The sequence below is a fragment of the Cystoisospora suis genome (assembly GCF_002600585.1).
Source record: "Cystoisospora suis strain Wien I chromosome Unknown contig_1936, whole genome shotgun sequence".
Taxonomy (NCBI): Eukaryota; Apicomplexa; class Conoidasida; order Eucoccidiorida; family Sarcocystidae; genus Cystoisospora; species Cystoisospora suis.
In genome coordinates this window covers 1-21,029 of record NW_027154736.1, presented here as the reverse complement: position 1 = coordinate 21,029, position 21,029 = coordinate 1, and the positions used below count along the sequence as shown (strand labels likewise).

Here is a 21,029-nt window from a genome sequence, read left to right as displayed (position 1 = left end):
AGGAATACACTGTAATCCGTTTTTCTCTTCACAGGACGAAGCACCAGGGCCGTCAGACGTGTGTGGTACTTACCTTTGACGCACTGCACGAAGCCCGCCGTTCACCCAGAGCGCCCATACGACTTCGCACACTTGGCCCCAGAAGTCGCGGGCGGTGATTCTGGTCGCCCAGTGCCGACTGTGTGCGGTCGCACACTGTACTAAGGATTGATGTGCCCTAGATGACTACTGCAGAAAGTAAGCCACCCAAAACCGCAATTAGAACGAACAGCGAGGCTGTGTAAGGTAGACAGGAAACAAGGGAAGATTATGCTTCCCGGATCGGCACGGCTCCACCGCGCCTGACACGTCCCCGGAAACAAACGCCGTATCTCTCTTCGAACAAACACATTTTCACTTGTCCGTACCGAACTGCGGGCCAGCTTGTTCTATTCATATTTCCTGCTCATTTTCTCCCACTGTCTTGGAGACATGTCTTCCTGTCGGTTATACTGGTGTTGCGGCCGAACACGTGCCGCTGTGGTTGCGTGGGCACAAGTGTGTGTGAAAAGTGACGAGCGTACCTTCGACAACCCATCGAAGGGCGGTCATTGTGTGTGCCATGGTAAGCGAGGCGCTGCAGGGGAGGGAGCGGGTTTGATGCGAGCAAGAAAGGGCGCGCGAGACCTGCTATCAGTTGAGACTATCAGGGGTACTCGAAAACGGCCAAATGGAACCTCTCCCTAAAAATTCAAAATTAAATTGTTTATTATAACTTAGTAATTTGAATAAAGATAAAAGATCTCCACTCGAAGGACGCCGCGGGTAAGTAAGCGCTTCGACGAGATAACCACTCGCGAGAGATCTCTTATTCGCTCCCCGGGGCAGCCTCAGCGAGGCTGCGTGTTCCTCCATGCTGCGTCCTTGCGCACAAGGGCGGATCGTGAAGTAGAGTAGGGAAGAGGCCGGGTGATACCATACACACCGCGCGGAGTGTAGTCTCCCGGTCTCCGAAGCACATTCCACGTCACTACCCGTTGCTATAGTACTCCAGCATGCCAGAGTCCTCCCTCGTAGTGAGGCACACGCAGCGGCTCAAATTGTGGCACTGCAAGCCCGAGGCAGAAAGACCAGGTACCGTGTAGCTACGCAGCCTGTTGGCTGCTCGACCAACAACGTCCTTACACCTGTGTTTCCAGCACTACGCTATGATAACGAAAGACGCCGTCGTGGGCTCGGTGGCTGAATGAGGAAACTGCACCTGGGTTAGTACGGGGCCTCACTTCGGCGTGACCGCGTGACCGACTCTTTCAGCAGTACGGTGCCAATGAGAATTCTCTGCAACAGTGTGTTCACAAGCAGCCCAACAGGTCGCCGATGGTTGGGGGAATATCGACCCTTTCTGTAAACGAAAGGAGGTTTTATAAGCTTAATATACCCTGTCTCTCTGAGCCCCTTCCTGCGCCGGGTCCCTCGCGCGCGTGCGAATGGGTGACATGACTCCTCAGGATGTAACGTTTGTAGCAGGATACAGTACGGGTGCATGTCACCCGGCTCCTTCGAGTGTAACTGCACTAGGCAAACTGCGGAGACAAGCTGCAAACCTAAGGACGAGCGGTGCATGATATCGGCAGCCCGTGCCCAGGAGAAACAGGTACCGCCAACGCGACGAGCGACCGCGAACTGCCGCTGGGCCCTCTTGGCGCGGATATACGGTCGCGTGTGGACCTCCCGAAGGAACGAATGAAGCCAAGGTGACCTTCATTCGGTAGGAACATTGTGGAAGAGATGCCTCAAAAACTTGAAGATGTCTCCCCTCGGAAAGTTGGGCCATTTGAAAAGAAGCCGGAAAAGTGGCTCTCCGCTCGTTTATACAGGTTATCATACGTGCCGCCATGATCAACCGATTGAGCGTACACTATGCAGGATGGTCCTCATCAGTTAACCCAAGGTAGTTAGCTGCAAGCATAAGTTCGAGTGCAATGTCGCTTTCCACTTGGAACTCTGCGTTTCTTCCTCCTTCTTCGTTCCACGCCTTACGAAATCGCAAATAGTCTACGACCTTCTGCAAAATACGGTGTCTCAGAGAGGGTAGCTTAATCTCACCGGTCACACCTTCAGAATACATACACTTGCCACCCAGGTCGGTCGAGAGCATCTTACGGAAGAGCTCGCACTCCTCTGCGATTTCTCTCTCCACCAATAGCGGTTTTCCCTCGGCACCTACTAACTGCACGAACTGCTTCGATGCTTCTGCAGAGCCTTTACTCTTGGGATTTTCCGAAACAGAACTCTCTTCAGCTGCTTGAGCTGCCTCCTTCACTTCGCAACTTGTATTCTCTCCTGACTCGTCTTCCTTGTCTTGGGTGGAAGAGTCTCGAGCACCTGGTGACACGCAAGATGGAGCCATATTTGAGATGATTACGCTGCCGGTGCCCCGCACAGATGAACCATGTTAGGGCCGTTGTGGCTGTTCCAGACGACTTTGGACGAAGCTTGAGGAGGGTATGTACGACGGGAAGAGATAGGGGAGTCAGAAGAACGAAAGTGTACTTTCACCTGGCGTAGTCCAGGAGAAGCACGATGGAGACGTTTAAGAATCCCTCTCACAGCAGCAGAGGAAATTGGGGTAGTTATCATGCCACAGCAAACGAGCGGTAGTTGCTCCGGCCGAGCTCAGGGGTAAGCACTTGTTATTGCCCCCAGAAGCAGCAAGTGCAGTATCTTTCAGCACACTCACGAATCACGTACAGGACCTCCAAATATACGGACAGGAGAGAAGGCCCAAGTTTCCCGGTGTTCGAATCAGTTCATCAGATTACAGGGTCATACCAACCCTTGCACGGAGCGTTAGAGTGCAGTGCCACGTTGTCCTTCACAAAGCGCCCTACTTGACGGAATGAATAAGTAGTGAGCGGCCCTAGAATGGTCTGGGAGTCTCTCTCAACTACAAATGAACAGCAGCGATTGTCGGCCGGCGCGGCTTCTCAGAAGGTCTAGAGCGAAAAGAATGGGTAGCAGCGAGAAACCAATATGAAGCGAGGAACCGTCTCAAAAAGCAAGTATCCACAAGGCAACTGTTCGATGAGAAGTTCTTGTGTCTTCCGGTGAAATTCCTCTCAGCGACACCTGCCGCTGGAGTTGAACAGCGAGCGACATGCAGTGATCCCGTGCAACTTTGCGTTCGCTGGCATACTCTTCGTTCGAGACCGCCACCCTCGTGGCCAGTTGATCGCCCAGACGAAGAGAACAAGGCGCTTTCCATCCGAGATGCCAGAGAGAATCTCTCTCTGGGGTCACCTTTGCAGTCACGCTGCCTAAGCCACGTCAGACCAGCAGCACGTTGCTGATTGTGGGTCCCCTCCTGTGTGTACAAGAAAGCGACAACTCGGGATCTTTGACGGGGCCGTGGTTATTCGGCTCTGCCGCAAGTAGTTTCTCCGTACTCTTTGCCATTTTTCATTAGATTCACTTGCTGACGTCTCAAAACGTTTCCCCGTTTCTTTGGCCAGCAGTCGGTGTTGTGGGACGACAAAATGACTTCCGACATAAAGTACGAGCGCATTTTTTGTGCGGAACAAATAAATGTGCCTCCTGAGCTTCCCCCTCTTCTGAAAGAATACTCAAAACAAGTACGCGGTTGTCAGTGAGGGCACGCTTCACATCACAATGTCATCTCAGCCACGTGGCCGGGGATACGTCCCCGTCCTCCACTCGCCGCGCTTACGTCATGAGCTACCAATCTTCAGTTCCGTAGAAGCACGTTTCTAGGGAGAACAACTGTACGAATTCCGGCCCCTACACATTTCAATGGCTACGTCTGGCTGGCGAAACCTCTTGTGAAGGTGTATTCCACTCTAACAACTTGCAGTCTTACACTTTCCTAACTGGGAGATACAGACCAGCTTTTGTTGAAGTGTTGAGTAACTCGAGATACAGATCAACTGCAGTTGAAGTGCTGAGAAAATCGAGGTACAGATCAACTGCAGTTGAACTGTTGAGAAACTTGCAGAGCTCCCGACTCAGCCGCAAGCGTTGATAGAGGGGACTTTCTGTGTGGGGGCCATGTACTAGAGTATATTATTCTCGTTCTGGACAGCGAGTCTTCTTCCGTGTTACTCTGTTTTGCCTCCAAGGTCATACGAGACAATCCGACCAGCGGCCTGAAAGGTACGCGCTTTTCTGTAGCTTTTCATTTGCCCTCTGTGGGTGCCTGCGAGCTGCTCTCACCGGACGGCACCGCTACAATTCCATGGTGCTTGGAACTCGAACCTTGTAACACTCCGTGAAGTCGCAACCCCTCCTTCGATGATACTTATCACTGCAGAGGAGACACAGCGGGCCGATACCGTGAACCCGCTTTCACTGCGGTCGGACAACCCCGTGATGACAATCCAGTATTGGACAACACGACCGGCAAAGAAGGCGAATTCTTCTTGCACTGTTCGGTACAAGGCATCGAAGCACGTCCTTTAGTTGCCAGCTTGTCTCCGATGGCCGACAGTCTGCATTGAAAGTGTCTCACGGCCGCCGTTGAGCTGTAACCGAAGCTTGAAGGGCTAACTGCACTCATCGAGGGATCAATTCTTTTGCAAACGCACTGTCTCCGGAGCGACGACGCCTAGCACACGGCTTTGTTTGCTGATGTCGCGGGATGGGAATGGACTTGATCATTGATTGTGGACAGCCATCTTTTGTCATCGTTTTCGGTAATCCCGGTTGCACCCTTAAGCGAGCTCGTTCATGTGGCTTGTCTGCCTTGCAAGCGAACGACAATGGGGATGTTACTGATCACCAGCGTGGGGTTCCAAGAAAAGAACTTGTGTGCGTTATTTCCCGACAGACCCGCAGGCTATTGAACAGAAGCTCTACGAATGGTCTTACGCCTTTTTCAAAAGGAAGTCACAAGAAGGTAGTATTACTCCTTCATTTTCGTGACCTTCTCTTGTAGCAATGCCGGCGTCCCGATGCTTTCCATCCGCAATGGAAAAACAACAACAAGCCGAATAAGCGGCACATCTGGATGCTTGCGGCGAAAACAGTGGCCCGGGGGAACTCCAAGATGAAGGAGAGAGATACTCGGGAAAGTGCCAAGGGTGGGCAGACACCCGTGACTGGACCAACTGAGTGCCCTGGTCGGCGACTCGCGGAAGGGGTCGCATTGTTGGGGAAAAACGAGTTTTCTCCGCCGGCTTTTTTTTGACAGCTGGCAGCTTCGTTTTTACATTAAGAAGTATGATGCATACCGTATTCCGTTAAACCACAGCCTTCCTGTTCTTAGCTGCAAAATTGACGTGCTCGTGGTCGAAGGACCGACAAAACTCCGCTAAACAGAATCCAGGAGGTAACAGGCCCGACCGTGCAGGTGAGGCTTTGCATCCTGCGTGCTCAGCCTCTCCGATTTCTTCAGTGTGAGGCTTCCGGGAACCCGACGCACGGAGACGAGCCCCAGGGCTCTGGAGGCAATAGAACGGACGAAGAGACAAAGGAAAGTCTAGGCAGCACGCACCAAGGTCTTCACCAATCCACCGGAGTAGAACATACGCGGCAAACTGTGTTGTTTTGCAGGCTTGACCTCTCAGCACAAGAACACAGGACGGAGGCAAGTACTGAAATACGTGAAGCTCACACACTGTAGACAAAAATCCACAGTAGATTACGGCTACGGTCATAGTAAAAGAACGTGTTTGCCGGACAGTTTTGAGAGAAGATGCGAGGCTGTCACGACCACAGGAGGCATACCGCGCATCCCTACAAACAGGGGCAGGAAGACAGGGAAGGGAAGGGGAAGACGGAAACACTAGCCGACAGCCTAATGGTTTCGAGAAGAGGAGACTACTTACTGAGTGTCCTGGATTGACCCTGCTGGAAGTAGACACGTACACGGAAGGCGATTCGGAAAACAGGATGCTTCAGCTTGGTTCCGTTTGGGGCACCCAACAAATCGTTGGCTGCACTAGACACTCTGCTGCCCAGTTCACAAAACCCGCCATACAAGAAACGTCTTTCACTTACTTCACCGTGACGTCCACTTTCCTTCATCTCCCAGCAGGTCATGCAGTCTCCTCCCTCAATACACCTGTCTCTCGCGGTGGATGAGTGCGCATCGCGCCACGTACTTACGCACAACTGCGCCTGTTCGCTTTGTTTATGCGAGAGACTTTTCTGACTAGAGTTCAACGAATTTCTATTCGGAGTGACCTCGTTGAGCGCTCAACTCGACTAGATAGCTCCAGTTCTTCCGGACCTTTTCGGAAGTCTTTTGTTCATTAAACTTACCCCTCTTCTACCGGCAACACGCTCTCGCATCGGCTGACTCGCGAGTACTTGTCGGTAAATCAAACGTCTAATCTTCGAGACGTGCCTCCCTTCTTTCCAAAGTCACTATTCTGGCCGTTTTCATCGAAAGAAGTTTCCTTTCAAGGTGCCTCGACAGCAGAAGATCACTCAGTAAATAGACCGAGGAATTCGCTCAGATGTAGGAAGGAAGCATCCTGAACAAGGAACTCCCACCGCTCTTTCATCATGCACAGTATTGAACTCTGATGAGAGATTTGCCTTGGGGTGGGAGAGCGCTTAAGATCTCTAGTCATAAACTCAGGATTGCGCCTTTAGTCCGCAAGCGGAGGACTTGCTGATTAGCGTAACAGACGTTCTTTCAAACCAAGACTGAATGGATTCCCAGGTCATCCTCGACCTTTGCAAGAATTCTGATCAACCTAAGAAAGTAGAAATCCCTTTGAGCGTTGGAGACCCAGGGGCACTGACCTCCCGACATTCCTTTCCATCAGGTGTACATACACCGTAACGTACCATGTACTTCTCTTAACTCGGTCTGTACATTCCCTCACTTCGAAGGACAATCGAAGTGAAGAACCATGACCGAAATCTGGACTCTTCTAATTGGAAACCTGTTTCTTTTCTCTCGGTCTACCTAGGAACGTCTGATCTATACAGGAATCCGTGTTACGTTATAGCATCATCCTCACCCCCTAGCACCTCAATAGCTCTCGCGATTCTCTCTGACTTCTAGGATTACACCGCATACCTTAGTATCACACTATGTACGAAGGAACCAAACAAAAAGAATACACGGAGGAGAATCTCCCTTTCTGACCACGAGAAGAATGACACTCGGCATGTCAGAATATGCTCTATCTTCATATCTCTATGCAAATGGGAGACGACTCAGACGACCCTGTCTCCTGTGTTTCTTCCTTTTTGTCTCCACCCTTATCAATTCCATCTTTCTAGGAGTCTAAATACATACCAGATTTCATTACTTCTCAATCCCTTTATAAGTTTCAAGAGAAACAACATTCTTTCTCTTCTTCACAGATCTATACCCTTCAAATAACCACTACGACCCACTGTACATACACCTGAAAAAAGTAACACCGGTGTCTTTTCTTTCTTTCTCTCTCCATCTTCTCAAAGAGCCTCCTCTTCCGTGGTCCAGTGAACGTCAACCCCAAGATATTCATCTCCTGTCATAAATTGTATTACGATGAATCCTCATCGGACAGCTCTTCATGTGAATGCTCTGCACCAAAGTATAAGAGCGGACTCCTAACAGCGTCTTTACTATACTCAGATCTCATACGTGCAAGCAGTCGTGGATCTGGGCCGAGATTCTCTAACATTAGATCTGTTCTTCTAGGGATATAATCCTGGACAGACAGACACAGAGGGACAGAGAGAGAGAAAGCAAAGAAAGAAGGATAGAATATGAAAAGAGACAGAGCGAGAAAGAGAGAAAAAGAGAAGACACAGAGTTTAGCGAAAAAGAAAGTAAGAGAGAGAGGAAAAAGAAAACCCATAGCAAAGACATGAATCTCACACCCGTGAAGAGAAACGAAGAAGGGAGAAGATGTGAACAAGATTCTGACTGTGGAAGGAAAAAGAAAGAGAGACTGGCAAAAACAACTAAAGATCTCCTGTGCATCTGTCATGCTGCAGACCCTAATGAAACGCAGATGGTGGTTTGCACTCCTTGCGAAGCTCAGCTTGTTCGCTAAAGTCGACAGATGGGACAGAGGAATACACACATAAACAGAGGTGATACCTAGGTCTCTATTTACTCGCCATTGCCTGGGATGACGCTACTTGAAAGAGACGTATACATAGCGAAGACTACGAGGTTCGTTCTCTTACTACATGAAGGGTGAGTAGGTCTTTGTAGCTACTCGATGACCACGCATGCCGATCGGTCCGTATAACTGTAGACATTTGCAGACCCCCGTCGAAGAGGTCCGTGCGCCTACGCTGATTGCTGTCAATATATGGAAATGCACATCCGCACGTATACTATCTATCTATCTATCTTTAATGTATCATACATCTATATAGATATGCCTCGACACAAAGGAGATAGTCGACATACCTTGTGCTTGGGTAAGGGCTGCATAGATGCATGCGCTTGTTGTTCCTGTATGTCTTTGTATGCCTGCTGGGCTCGAGCCAAAACAGAAGGAGGAAATTGGAGCGGATCCCCTACAACACACACACACACATACACTCGACTATATATATATATAGACACATATGTATGAATGTACCTACTCAGGTTTATATCTGTTTCTATGTACCTATACAAATCCATACACACATAATAAAATCCGCCTCCATATATATATATACATATACATCTTTCCCTGTTTATCTCAGTGCTCAGCACAGAAGATATTATTCATTATCCTAGAAGTAAGCCTCTCATTCTCTATCTTCTCTTTCCCTATGAATATACGTGAATGAATTTACGTCTCCCTTCCATCCGTCAAGAAGCACAAGGGACAAGTCATCATAGACAAGGCATTCCTTGCAGATACACATGTTCACATGTATACATATATCATATCGATATACAAATACCCCTATCTATCTATCTAGACATTCTTCTCCTCGCCAGCTGTCCATTCAAACCCTTCCTTCACAGACATCCACACAGAACTCGAGCAGAAGATTTTTCTCCTTGTTTTGTTTTACCTGTACAAGAGACCTTCTCTTTCAAGACTTCTGGTTCAGCTGTCTCCGCTTCGTCTTCTGTTACACGCCTTGTTCTTCTGACTGAATGCGTCCAGATCGTGCTGCATGAAACGTTCGAGTAAGAGCTTCTTAATCTCTTCACAACGACGCGGGCCGGTCTGCCACAGGAAAAGGAAGAAGAACAAGAAAAGAAGCAGATATGAATAAAGAAATTTCTCAATGCTAAGTACACTCACGTCTGTACATATATATATATATATATATGTGTTGGGGTAGTCTATACGAATAGAAAGACGGAGAGGAGAGTCAGATGTATGTATGTATCTCTCTACATGAAGACATCTATCTAAACTCTGTGTATCAATGTGGCTAGTTGTAGGCAAGCAGGCACGCGTGCATGCAAGCCCAGGAAGGAGGAACGAAATACAGAGTCAAGAAACCCCTACAGATCTATACATAGACACATATAGATATACATATACCTTTATAAATATATAGATACACACGGAGACGTATGGTTTTGTAAGGATCTTCCAGAAAGCCGGGAGCTGTCGTCTGTTACCAGCGATATTTGAAATTGAGGTGGTAAGCATCGATCTCTCTCTATTCTATATCTGCCCATACCCCCCACATAGAAGAAGGCCAGAACATACGTAAACTCCCTTCCTATCCCAGAGCGTATACATACATATATCTATCTCTATCCATACCCTCTGTCTCTATGTCTCTCTCTAGTATGTTTTCTGTGAAGAGATAGAGGGAGGAAAGCCTCTTCAATGGCTATACCTGCAGAATCGGAAAGAATATAAGCCTGGCTCAAGACTGAATTTTCCTTTCACTGGTGAAACCTGAGCTGACGGAGGCGGGGGCTTCTTCTGCGATGATAATCCATTCTCGCCTTTCGCCCCTGTGTTTGTATTGCTTGTCTTCGGCTTCTTCGCTTGAAAGAAAAGGCTGTAGGCAGCTGGTCTTGCTGAGTCTCCGTCGGTTTTCTTGAGATCTTCGTCCGACTTCTCTTTCTCTATCCACTTCACTGTAAAGCTCTGGAGACCGTAGACTGCCCCCAGGTCTGTTAGAACCTGTAGTGTGACGAGGAGAGATAGAAGCAGAGAGAGAGAGAGAGCGAGGAGAAGGACAAGAGAGCGACAGAGAGAAGAGAAGCAAGAGAGAGAGATGAAAGAAGGAGGATGCATGCGGTGTATGAGGAAGAAAAGAGCGTTTAGAGGGGGGTCGAAGTAAATACGATGAAAGAGAGAACTCAAAACAGCGGAAGAGTTAGCAAGAGAAAGACAGTGGAATGTCGTGTGGGGAAGAGGACAGAAAACGAAACAATGAGACATCTGGTCTATATACAGATAGATGTGTACATCGTAAGTCGATCTGCGTGTAATTATGATAGCCATATACACACACACTCATGAACAGCATACACAGATACTCAATAGAGGTGTATAGCATATGTCTATCTCTCTCTCTAAAGAAATGTCTATTCGGGATAGACTTTAAGCGAAGAAGAGACTTGAAATCTCGGTAATAGCTCATCATACAAGGGCATCTGGAGCGAAGAAAAGAATGTAAGCAGCCTTCGAGATCAGATACATGAATAGATTAGAGAGATAGATACATTAGATCGATCTGTCTTTCTATGTCTACAGAACGAAGATAAGACTGTGAATGATACGACGAACTTAAGGCGATCTGAAGAAGACAGATGATCATGCGGAGGAAGCAAGATATCTGGGGACACAGATAGGAGACTTCTTTCTTTTTTCTCTTATCATCTTACAAGTTTCGTCTATCTAAGATCCTTCTACGAAGTCCTTATGTAAGGATGAGTTTCATATGTCTCTCTCTCTCTCTCTCTATTTGAGCCGAAATGCCATACTGAACTTCTATCATATCACATACACACATCTTTCTGTATATACACCTCCACACATATCTCTATATACCCTGGAAGTGAGCTAAGAAAACAGATCTATGATCGTATATGTATGTGTATGTAAGAAATGTTAATTTCCTGAGAGTCCTTACTCTTAGCGCAACGTAAGAAGTGTGCTTTTCTTGAATCCTTCTCGCTTACCGCAATTTGACGAGGGGGTGTACATACAGCATCAATGATAGGCCTTCCTTTCCACAGTGGATGAGTTACAAGGACAGGCTCACATACAGCTCGCACTTCAGTCCAAGCCTTGAAAGGAGGTTTAGCCGCTCCCCCTGCTCCTCCTTTAGCTGCGGCTTTTTTATCGGGCTGCTTGAATCGCATGAAAGGATTGACGTTTCCTCCACCCCCACTCGGATCTTTTCCTTTCTACGCGACACGAAGAAAGAAAAGAAAGAAAGACTAGAGATGAGAAGATTCGACTCAGTACATGACGTGTGTATTCTATAAAGAAGGGGCAAGCCTCCACATACATTCACACACCTGAGATTACGATTAAGCGGATGGATATAGATAGATAGATACATTTCCGATGTCTGTGAACGGTAATGTACGTACGTATATGCGTCCATATATCATATATAACGTGTCTACATACACGTGCCTATTTCCGATAGAGCGGAGAAGATATAGAAGAGCTTTATGGCTGAGAGATCTCTATACATCGGTGTATCCAAGATAAAATACAGAGACGAGAAAACCTATCTACAAAGAAGAAATGACATGTTCTTCTCTAAGAAAGAAAGAGAGAAAAATCACGAAGTCCCTTCCACTGCCTCTCATTCCAAACTACATCCACACGGCCTTATATACGAAGACATCCCTTCAACTCCATACGTACAACCTTCGCCCTTCATATCCATTTCTCTTCTTCTTCTTCTTGTTTGTCTTCTCTCTATGGTAGTTATCGCCGTAGGTATCATTCTTGCATCAAGATAAACTTACGTCGCCTGTTCCATCCGACTTCTCAGGCGGTGGATCGGTGATTCGATGCGCTCCCCAGGTGTATATACACCCTTTAGCTGGAGAGACGCAGAGAACCACATAATCTGTCCCTGTTGCGACATGGCGTACAGTGAGAGGAAGCTTCATAGTTTTCGGGAGAGGAATAAAGACAGGCTCGTCTCGAACAGATTTCCTCGAATATCCTATCCCCAGCTGGCCTCGATCGTTACGTCCCCAGCCGTAGATTCCTTCGCCGTTACTGATCATAACGACATTAAAACCGAAGCCTGCTGCCACCTACATCACAGAGACAGAGACAGAAAGAGAGAGACAGAGACAGAAAGAGAGAGACAGAGACAGAAAGAGAGAAACAGAGACAGAAAGAGAGAAACAGAAAGAAAGAAAGAAAGAGAGATAGTGAATATCCCAGCATAAGAAAGAGGTCTGTTTGGTCATCATCCTCATTGCCTCAATCCCTCTGTATAGACGGCATGCATGCATACCACACCTACAGAAGTCGGTTTACTCCAGACTTCTCTTCTTTCCCCCTGCAATGATGGCTGCATGTTCTTCACCCCTACGTAGGTGTATATATCTATAATACACAAACGTATATATGGATGAAGTTGGGTGACACGTTGTATACATAACTATGAAGGAAAGTGAAAGACCTCATTAGTCATTTTTTCTCCTTTCCTACATCTCCCTCTACCTTCATGGTGATATTCGTCTCTCTCCCTATGTATTTTAAACACGAAGCGCGTATAGACATGTACATACATATATACGTATATAGATAGATATGTAACATATATATCTCTCTCCCTCTCTATCACTTCTATATCTGTACACCCTATCCTACATACATACAGACATACACATGCATCCATCTCTCTGTACATAAGAGCACATATATGTATGTGTATGTATATATGCCCATATAGATATCTTTATGTATGGGTGTGTAGGCTTACTTTGACAGCAGGGGTTTCATAAGGAATGGGTACGCGAGTGGGGCTGTAGAAGTTGCTATCAGGGGGCATCGTATCTAAAGCAACGAATGCATGCGATCCCCACACAAAGCACTGCCCGTCAACGGCTGCTATCATCGTATGTCGCGAGCCTACGCAGCCACTATCATACCCAAGGAAAAGACAAGCCAGGAAAGACACGCATGCAAGAGGAGACAGACAGAAAGAGAAGTGAGAGAAAGATGAGAGATACACGAGAATCAGAAGGACTTCCTTGGAGCCACGAGAAACAAGGAAAGGAAGAGAAAGAGTGAGACATGTATGGAGAAGAGAAAGAGAAAGGGAGAGAGGGGAACAAGTGGAATGAAGAGAAGATGAAAAGGAGAGAAAGAAGATGTGTATGTACATCACTTGATATCGAGATCTTTTTCTAGGAAAAGAAAGAAAAGAACTGCGAGATGAGAAAATCATCAAAGCAAAGCCGATGTCTAGCTAGCTATCTTGAAACAAGAAATCTTTCGTCTTTTTCATCTTCATTGGCTAGCTGTCCTTCTCTCATTTCAAACGCATGCACTTCAAAAGAACTTCTCGCTTGGAGTTTGTTCTGGTGTGGGTGTCTATCAAGAGAAAGGAGAAGTTGCAGATGAGAAAGAACAGAGAGAAAAAACAAGAAAAGAATACATCCGAAAGATGAAGGAAAGCGAAAGGAGATTCTCAAGCGGTAAGTTACGAAAGTATGTATATGTAGAGATGTAGGCCTAGATATATACCTATACAAACCCTACAGCGACAATGTAGGGACATACAGAGACTAGGAGAGGATTGCCTCTATACATCTGTATGCCTATAGATGGGCAAATCGATATCGGTTTGTATTGGTGGAAGTAAATATAGAGAATTCACAATATAATTGTGTAGGCAAATAGAGATAAGAGACGCTTTCATACATATGCCCTCATATACAACGTTTCACTAGGGATACAAGTGTATGTATGTATGTATGTATCTATCTACTCCCAGCATACGCAGATAGATACATATATGTATGTATATGCTGCCGATAGGCGGTCTCTGTACATAGTTTGAAGACGTCTCTAACGACATATTTATTGCCATGAATTTCATTAATGCGCTTACGATAAGAATGGGATGTATCTCCAGATAGAGAAAGCTCAGCATTTACCCTACTTGGTCACTTCTTATAACGTCTTCTACGGCTCCACTTCCTGTTTCAATTCACCACTCTCTAGATCTACATCTCTGTCCATATAAATCGCCTTATATACGGACATATATGTATATATATGCATCCATGTCTCTTCCTCTCTATGTACGTGTTCCAAGCCTGCATCCATCCACTTCATAAATCGTATTTCAACCCCTGTACATCTCTTTTCTCTCTCTATACGACCATGAGTCTTCCCACATCGATCATCTTCTCTCTATCTCCCTACCAACTCCCCCTATCACCCCCCTCCCACCTCCTCCTCTCTCTGTCTCCTATCTAAACGCATACACCTATCATCTTTCTTCTTCTGCTTCTTCTTCTTCATCCTGACCCCCTTTTTCTTTATCTTCTTGCGCTTTGTCTACCAGCGTGTGACTGTTCATGTCGAAAAATATTCAGGACGTCTCACTGTCTTCTTGTCTTCTACGGTGTCCTTTCTTTTAACTCTAAACCCTTCCCTCTTCGTCCATCGTCTCTTTGGTACGGAGACGTGAGTTGCATGCAAAACAGAGAGGTGTTTGTGAGCTTGTTCGCTTGTGGGAAGGCTTCTTTTTCTAAGAAGAGCTGATGCATAGTAAGAGAGAGTGTGTCACCTTCCAAAAGATGACTCTTAAGTCGATCATTGATCTTTCACGTAGATGGCGCTTGATTTAGGAAAGGATTTGTCTTTAAGGTTGCTATATTCATTGGCATTCCAGGTGTCGGGCGTACCTCATGCAATGATGAGGCGGCGGCGCAGGCTGCGGCAGATGCGGCACAGGCCGCTCAAGCTCTCGTAACGCCGGATGGACAGCATACCAAGTATGACGTGGGAAGGTTTTGAAGGGAGAAGATCTCTGCATTTCTCTTTCTCGTGTGTAGAATTGAAGGGTAGTTTTTGCATGATGAGCTTATGGAGTGTGAAGGCTCGGAATTACAGGGCGATTGGCTCATGGATGGTCTGATTGATGCTGTTGTAGGTGTGGGCATAGGAAAGATACAACAGTGTATGTACAAGGAGTTGAGAACGTATGTAAACAGATGAATTTGCAGCTAAACGCGACTCAAATATGGCTACCTATACACACATGTTGTCATTGCATGTTTCTTTATTGGGCCGAACAGTCTGTCTGTCTGTCTGTCTCATGGGATGCATGTTTTCACGCGTATGTGTTCTATGTGGCAAACCTCGGTCTTGCCTTCTCAGTGGATTTCATAATACAGGATTACTGGGGGACGTCGTGTGGGGTTGTAGGGACACTTCATTAAGCGTCCTGATCTTGCCTTAGCATACTTCAGTGCATTCAGATGAAAAGTTCAAGACCGGCTGTCTCCCCTGCTTTTCTTGCGTAACAGTAATACTTGTAATAGTCGTAGTAGTGTCAATAGTAGTAGTAATAGTGATAGTAGCACTAGTGAAAGAAATAGAGTACTAACATGATTAGTAGTAGCCACAGTAGTCGTAATAGAAGCAATAGTAGTAATAGTGATAGCAGTCTCCAGGATGAAACAGAGGACAGGGACCTTCTTCAGTCTTCTGTCTTTCAACATGTAATGAAGACATGTTGTATATCTGCATGTAAATACACGATGAACCTCGCCGTCTCGTATCTCTATCTTAATTCTTCTCCTTCCTTTGTTTCGTGGTTGGTCTTTGTTCTTCTCTTAGATTTCGTTTGGTCCCTATAGATCACGGGCTCATTCTACCGGATGTGATTGACGTGGCGACCTTTGATCTTGTGTGGTTCGATTGGCCGCATTGCAAGGTAATTACGCCTCTTCATCTTTCTCGACTTAGCGAGACAGAGAGGGACTTCTTCTTCTTCTCTCCATGTAGCTATGGATCGGCGATGAAGAAGGAAGCTTCTCATGGTTTCAGAGGTGGATGTGAAAAATAGTCAAGTTGACTTCAGAACGCCCTGTGTCTTCTGAAAGAAAGACATCGTGCTGGAGATACACTTCCATGCTTCTTAGGAGAACTGCTAGGTTTAAGCGTTAGTATGAAAGTGTAAAGTGGAGATCTATTTGTTCATGTTGACTGTCTGTATCTGCATCTGTATGAAGCCTTAGACGGACATATTGTATGTGTTGAGGCTGTTTCTTCCACTCGCTTGTATGTACGGCCTGTTGGATGAGTTCTCCTTTCTACATGCAGTGGGCTTTGTATGACCTACTGTTACGTCTGTATGTTTGTAGTTGACTCGTCTCTCCGTCGTCAGTCAGTTTTCAAAGCCATGAAGGTAGTCTCAGGCACACCAAGGGAGACCTCGGGTCTACCTATGGAGGGTGAAAGTCCTTGAATGGTGTAGGCGTGTGTAGAGCGGGAGAGTCAGGAGGATTTTGTGGAAGGCGCGAGGGAAGGAAGACTTCACGCGAGGCTTTTCGGTCTTCGGTTTGCTTGTGCTGATGAGCTGCAGCTGTCGTTCTGTGTGTGTATGAATAGATACGGATGAATTTCTATGAGTACGCATGTAGGTACGAACAGGTGTATATGATGGACATGTGTGTAAAAATATGCATGTATGCTGCAGATACCATTCTGCGAGCAGGAGGTGGCTCTGATTTATTCTTTCAACGCTGAGAGAGATGCAGAGAGACTTCGAAGGAGACTCCTCATGCGGTGAGGGGGTTCGAGGGGAAAGAGGATAGAAATGTCAGGCCAGTCTTTCTATAGGTAGATCTGTCATTTATAAAGAGAAATAGATGCTCTGCATGCTATCCATCCGCTGGGAAGACATCTTCTACTGAGGAGCGATTCTGGTGCTGTTTTAGTTGATTAATAAGTTCATTCTCCTTGGAGCAAAACCAACTAGCCAGATGTGTGTGCGTGGAAAGGGGAGACGTGATCAGTCCAGATGTATGGTATCTCTCTTTTTTTGTGACGCTTCTATAGAGGAGACACTAAAGGTAGCAGGAGATCAGCTCTCCTCGAGGAAGTCCGGTGCAGTTCACACATCAGTTGTATTTCCATCGCTCTCTCTCTCCCAAGTTTCTCGTAGTAGATGTATCAGCTTGTCTCCGTGCATGCAACTCATCAGTAATCTTCTAGTGCCGGGCGGAGGTTCGACGACGTTCTGTGGTAATATGGAGTATGGTAGGGAGAGTAGGATGTTTTCAACCTGGCGTGTCATAACAGACTAAGACGCTGGGTCTGTTAAACATACACACAAAGTCATTTCGTCAATCTGCTATGTATGTATATATATATATATAGTTAGACATGTATGCAGCCCTATTGTCACTACGATGGATATGTGTCTACGTGCAGCCGCCTCGTCATATGTATGGAGCTCTTTCGTGAATATTGTATTATCACTGGTCATCAAGAGGAAATGTGGCTCATGGAGAAAGACGGTGGTCTTGCCATGCATGCATGCATGCATGCAAAGGACCAATGAGACGTTTTGTGTGTTCTGCGAGGCTGAGAGTCTTCGTCACATAAGAGAAGGTCCACTCGACAGTCAGAAGTCGAACTGAAGACAGTAGGGTGTGCTGCGTGTGTTTCTTTTGATATGTGCTTTGACTTCAGAGACGACTGTCTCCGAACGTTAAGACTGTCTACTCGGTTTCTCCAGCAGTGTGTGCGACATCACTTAAATCTTTATCAGATCGCCACGATTGCCGCTCGTTCCGACGTCGATAAACCTTCGGCTCTAGAACTTTTAGTGAGTGGCGCGGGTGGTGTGCATGAGATCTTCAAGTCTTAGATGGAGAGAAAAGTGAAGTAACTTTCTGCGTAGAACGTCACAGGAAGTTGTGTCGTCGAGGTACATCTCGGTTTGGTGTATGTACATCTGCTTGTATGTACATATCGACAGCCATCTGTCTCGTCTCTTGTGGCTGGTGACAATAGACCAGAGGCCATTCTGCATGCATTGACGGAGTTTCTGGTTAATAAGCTCTTCTTTCCTGTTTTTCTTCTGTTGTTTTTTGTCATTTTTTCACATGCAAATAACACTAGATAGGTGTAGAGCAAGCATCACACACTCTTACGGTGTACATGGCGACGTCTCATTTCTCTGTGACAGCTCCCCATCGGGGGGGGCTGGTGGGCCTCATCGATCTTGTTCACTTTCTCATTGTCCCTGTTCAAGTCTTGCCTCTTCTCGTCTTATAACGCAGCTGAAGGGTTACATATCTCCTTGCAGTTAATGCACACATTCACACGCACACCGACACACCTCGGGGTTGATCTTGTGGAGCTGCCCACTCTCTTTCTTCAGGAGTGGACGTACAACAGATCTACATAACAAGGACGACGTGGACACCTCCCTTCACGGACTGTATCCATACGGGTGTCTTTAAAAACTATACCTATATATATACGTGTATAAACACCTCTTGTTAAAGACTGTATATATATATATAGATAGATACCTGTATGCACCTCGTTCTTGTCTGTCCCCCTTCGCATGGCTTCACGCGTCGTGTTCCGAGGGGTGAAGTGTGTTTCTATCTGTCTTGAGGTCATATCTTTGATGTTGTTTTATCAGAGAGCATGTGCGAACTGTAGGCATGTACGTGTATATACATCTCGTGTCTCCTTCATTGCGTCAAGTCTTATGAAGAACGTGTGTAAGATTTCTTCTTTTCCACATTTTCAACGTCATTGGGGTGCTCTGTTGCTTCGAACAGGTCCGCACAAGTCTCGAAAGAGCCTATTTAACTATGGACTGCGCGTCGTTAGTGTCGACAAACCGGCTAGGATTTGGCATGTTAGATTTAGCCGAGCTGAAGGAGCACCACGACTCGATGCTATTTTCTACGGATTGCAAACAAGGCAGCAGCTCGAGTGGTTTCCATTACTATCACTATCACCATAGTAGTTCTAGTGGAGTTTATCCTCACAACAGCAACAAGACACATCGACAAAGTTCGAAAGGATCAGGGGTTTCTTCTTCCCGAAATGCAGGCCGTAGTCGTCGCCATCATACTGAAGGAAAAGGATCCTCATCGAAGTCAGGGAGACGAGGCGAACAGCCCCATGAACATCACGCGGGAAGGAGTTCTCGAGAGAAAGAGACGTCGTCTTCTTCTTCCTCTTTAGCTGATAAGAAAGGGTCTGCTGATTCTGCTGGTGCCGCTGCGGGTGTTGCCCGAGAGTGTGAGAAAGAAGAAGAAGAAGACGACCGGTCGGGGAGGTTGGATCGGAACCCACGTGAGAAAGAGAATGACGCGTCACTTGGAAATCGACAGATAGTAGGAGAGGGAGACGACAGGCGACGTCGTGGTGGACAAGACCAGGAAGGAACTGCAGAAGAAGAGAGATCTTTGAAGGAAGTGGTAGGAAAGAAGAGTAATTCTCATCAAGAGGGTGAGAAGGGTTTGTTGTTAGATAAGAATCTTCCCTATCGAAGATCTTCTTCTGACGTGAACTCTCAAGGACCCACCAGACGGGGTGAAGGCGAGGGGAGTGAGTGTATTAGACAAGGAGCAGGAGAAGAAGAGAGAAGAAGGAGTAGCTTAGATGGAGAACCACAGACGAGAATCGGAGGAGATGAGAGAGAGGATGAAAAGATAGAAGGATCTATGAAAAAAGTGATGGATAGTGCATCTTCTTCTTCTTCCTCTTCGTCATGTTCATGTGAAGATGACGAAGATGAGAACGAAGATGACTTACGATGTGGAGCAGGTCGTGTATTACGTGCGTCTTGCACTACGACATTTTCGTCTCTTCTTGGTTCTCGAAGGAGTAGTAGTAGCTATCGATGGTATGGAAGTGGCTCGAACAAAGGCGGTGTAGGGACAGGTAGTGAAGGCTCTTCACCTGGCATTAGTCGAGATACAAGCGGGCGAAGCAGTCTGTTGGCAGCGTCTTCTGCAGGGGGGGGAGATGGAGGACGACGAGGCATGGGTAGTAGTACGAGTGATGGAGCCGCTTCCGATCATACTTACACTCGAGGCAAGTTACGTATTCCTAAGGAACCTGCTGTCTGTACACCAGGATGTGCAGCGGCGGTCGTTGTAGAAGAAGAAGAATCAGATAGCGCTGGGGGTGTAAGCGAGCTCGATGAACAACAAGCAAAGGGTCTGAAAAAGACAGGAAAACCTCGAGATAGCTGGGATGAGGAAGAAGGCGATAATGAGGAGGATGCCGAGGATTCTCGGCGAAGCCCAAGTGTATTCACAAGTAGTGAGACCAGCAGTGATGCTTATTACTCAAGCACCACAAGTATGAGTAGTTGGAGTGAAGAAGAGGAGGAGGATGAAGAAGAAGAGTCAAGCCTTGAAGTGTCGTCTAGTCTTTCCGGACATGAAAGCGATACCGAGAGAGAAAGTCTTCATGACAAGAGTGCCGATGCGTCAGGAGGAGAGAAAGATCCTTCTCTTCGTAGTAAAACAACAGCACTCGGGGAATGTACTAGCGGAGATCACCACCTAAGAGGAGCGCATGCAATGAACGTCTCTGGGCCTAACCGTCAACGAGGGGGCAAGGCATCTGGCGGGGGAGTCGGGGGAGGTTTATCGACATCTGCTTCGGCTCCAGGATTAACCTCTTTACCGTCTGCGGCGTTCTTCGATTACCCGCCGAATATGATGAATAATACAAATGCAACTGCAAGTGCGGAGCGCAGAAAGGAATCGAAGAGACGAAAGAAGAAACTTGACGACAGCAGAAACAATCGAAGTGTTAAGAGAGAAGATGGCGGGGAGGGGGAGTCTCGAGACATCCCAGCGCGGGTGGGAGAAGAAAGGAGAGATCATAGAAGGAAGTCGACTAGGCGAAAAAGACATGGAGTAAAGAATGATCTCGCAGCCAAGAAAAAGAGAGAAGGCGAAGGAGAAAGTAAACCTCCCGAAGAAGAACAAAACGTCTTCGCTGCTGTTAGAGGCACTCAAAGAGGTACTGTCAGAAGGTGAGGAGGAGGAGGAGGAAACCTAGACCAAGGTTCACAGCCAGCGTATACATTATCTGCCTATCTATCTTTAATCTATCTATCTATCTGTCTATCTTTAATCTATCTATCTATCTTTAACTGTCTTCAATCTATCCATCTAT

At 46.7% G+C, this 21,029-nt stretch overlaps 4 protein-coding genes across 4 annotated transcripts; 2 read left to right on the top strand and 2 right to left on the bottom strand.

The window, feature by feature from the left end:
• Positions 1 to 1,767: 1,767 nt before the first annotated feature.
• CSUI_004207 (elongin c) lies at positions 1,768 to 3,164 on the bottom strand. Its single transcript, XM_068064400.1, has one exon. It carries the CDS (start codon positions 2,387 to 2,389, stop codon positions 1,898 to 1,900), a length of 492 nt encoding a protein of 163 aa, XP_067923626.1. The 5' UTR covers positions 2,390 to 3,164; the 3' UTR covers positions 1,768 to 1,897.
• Positions 3,165 to 3,279: 115 nt separating this feature from the next.
• On the top strand, positions 3,280 to 5,276 carry CSUI_004206 (uncharacterized protein). The gene has a single exon (XM_068064399.1). It carries the CDS (start codon positions 4,634 to 4,636, stop codon positions 4,928 to 4,930), a length of 297 nt encoding a protein of 98 aa, XP_067923625.1. The 5' UTR covers positions 3,280 to 4,633; the 3' UTR covers positions 4,931 to 5,276.
• A 272-nt stretch (positions 5,277 to 5,548) lies between these two features.
• CSUI_004205 (myosin head (motor domain) domain-containing protein) lies at positions 5,549 to 12,990 on the bottom strand. Its single transcript, XM_068064398.1, has 7 exons — positions 12,826 to 12,990; positions 11,852 to 12,148; positions 11,048 to 11,275; positions 9,751 to 10,043; positions 8,965 to 9,122; positions 8,363 to 8,472; positions 5,549 to 7,649 (listed from the first exon to the last, which is right to left on the bottom strand). Exons 1-7 carry the CDS (start codon positions 12,958 to 12,960, stop codon positions 7,482 to 7,484), a joined length of 1,389 nt encoding a protein of 462 aa, XP_067923624.1. The 5' UTR covers positions 12,961 to 12,990; the 3' UTR covers positions 5,549 to 7,481.
• A 1,762-nt stretch (positions 12,991 to 14,752) lies between these two features.
• CSUI_004204 (phosphatidylinositol 3- and 4-kinase) lies at positions 14,753 to 20,890 on the top strand (the record flags this gene model as incomplete). The annotated part of the gene is made up of 5 exons (XM_068064397.1): positions 14,753 to 14,851; positions 15,699 to 15,795; positions 16,561 to 16,649; positions 17,559 to 17,694; positions 18,665 to 20,890. The coding sequence occupies exons 3-5, from the start codon at positions 16,645 to 16,647 to the stop codon at positions 20,888 to 20,890; spliced, it is 2,367 nt and encodes a 788-aa protein (XP_067923623.1). The 5' UTR covers positions 14,753 to 14,851; positions 15,699 to 15,795; positions 16,561 to 16,644.
• Between the last annotated feature and the right edge of the window lie 139 nt (positions 20,891 to 21,029).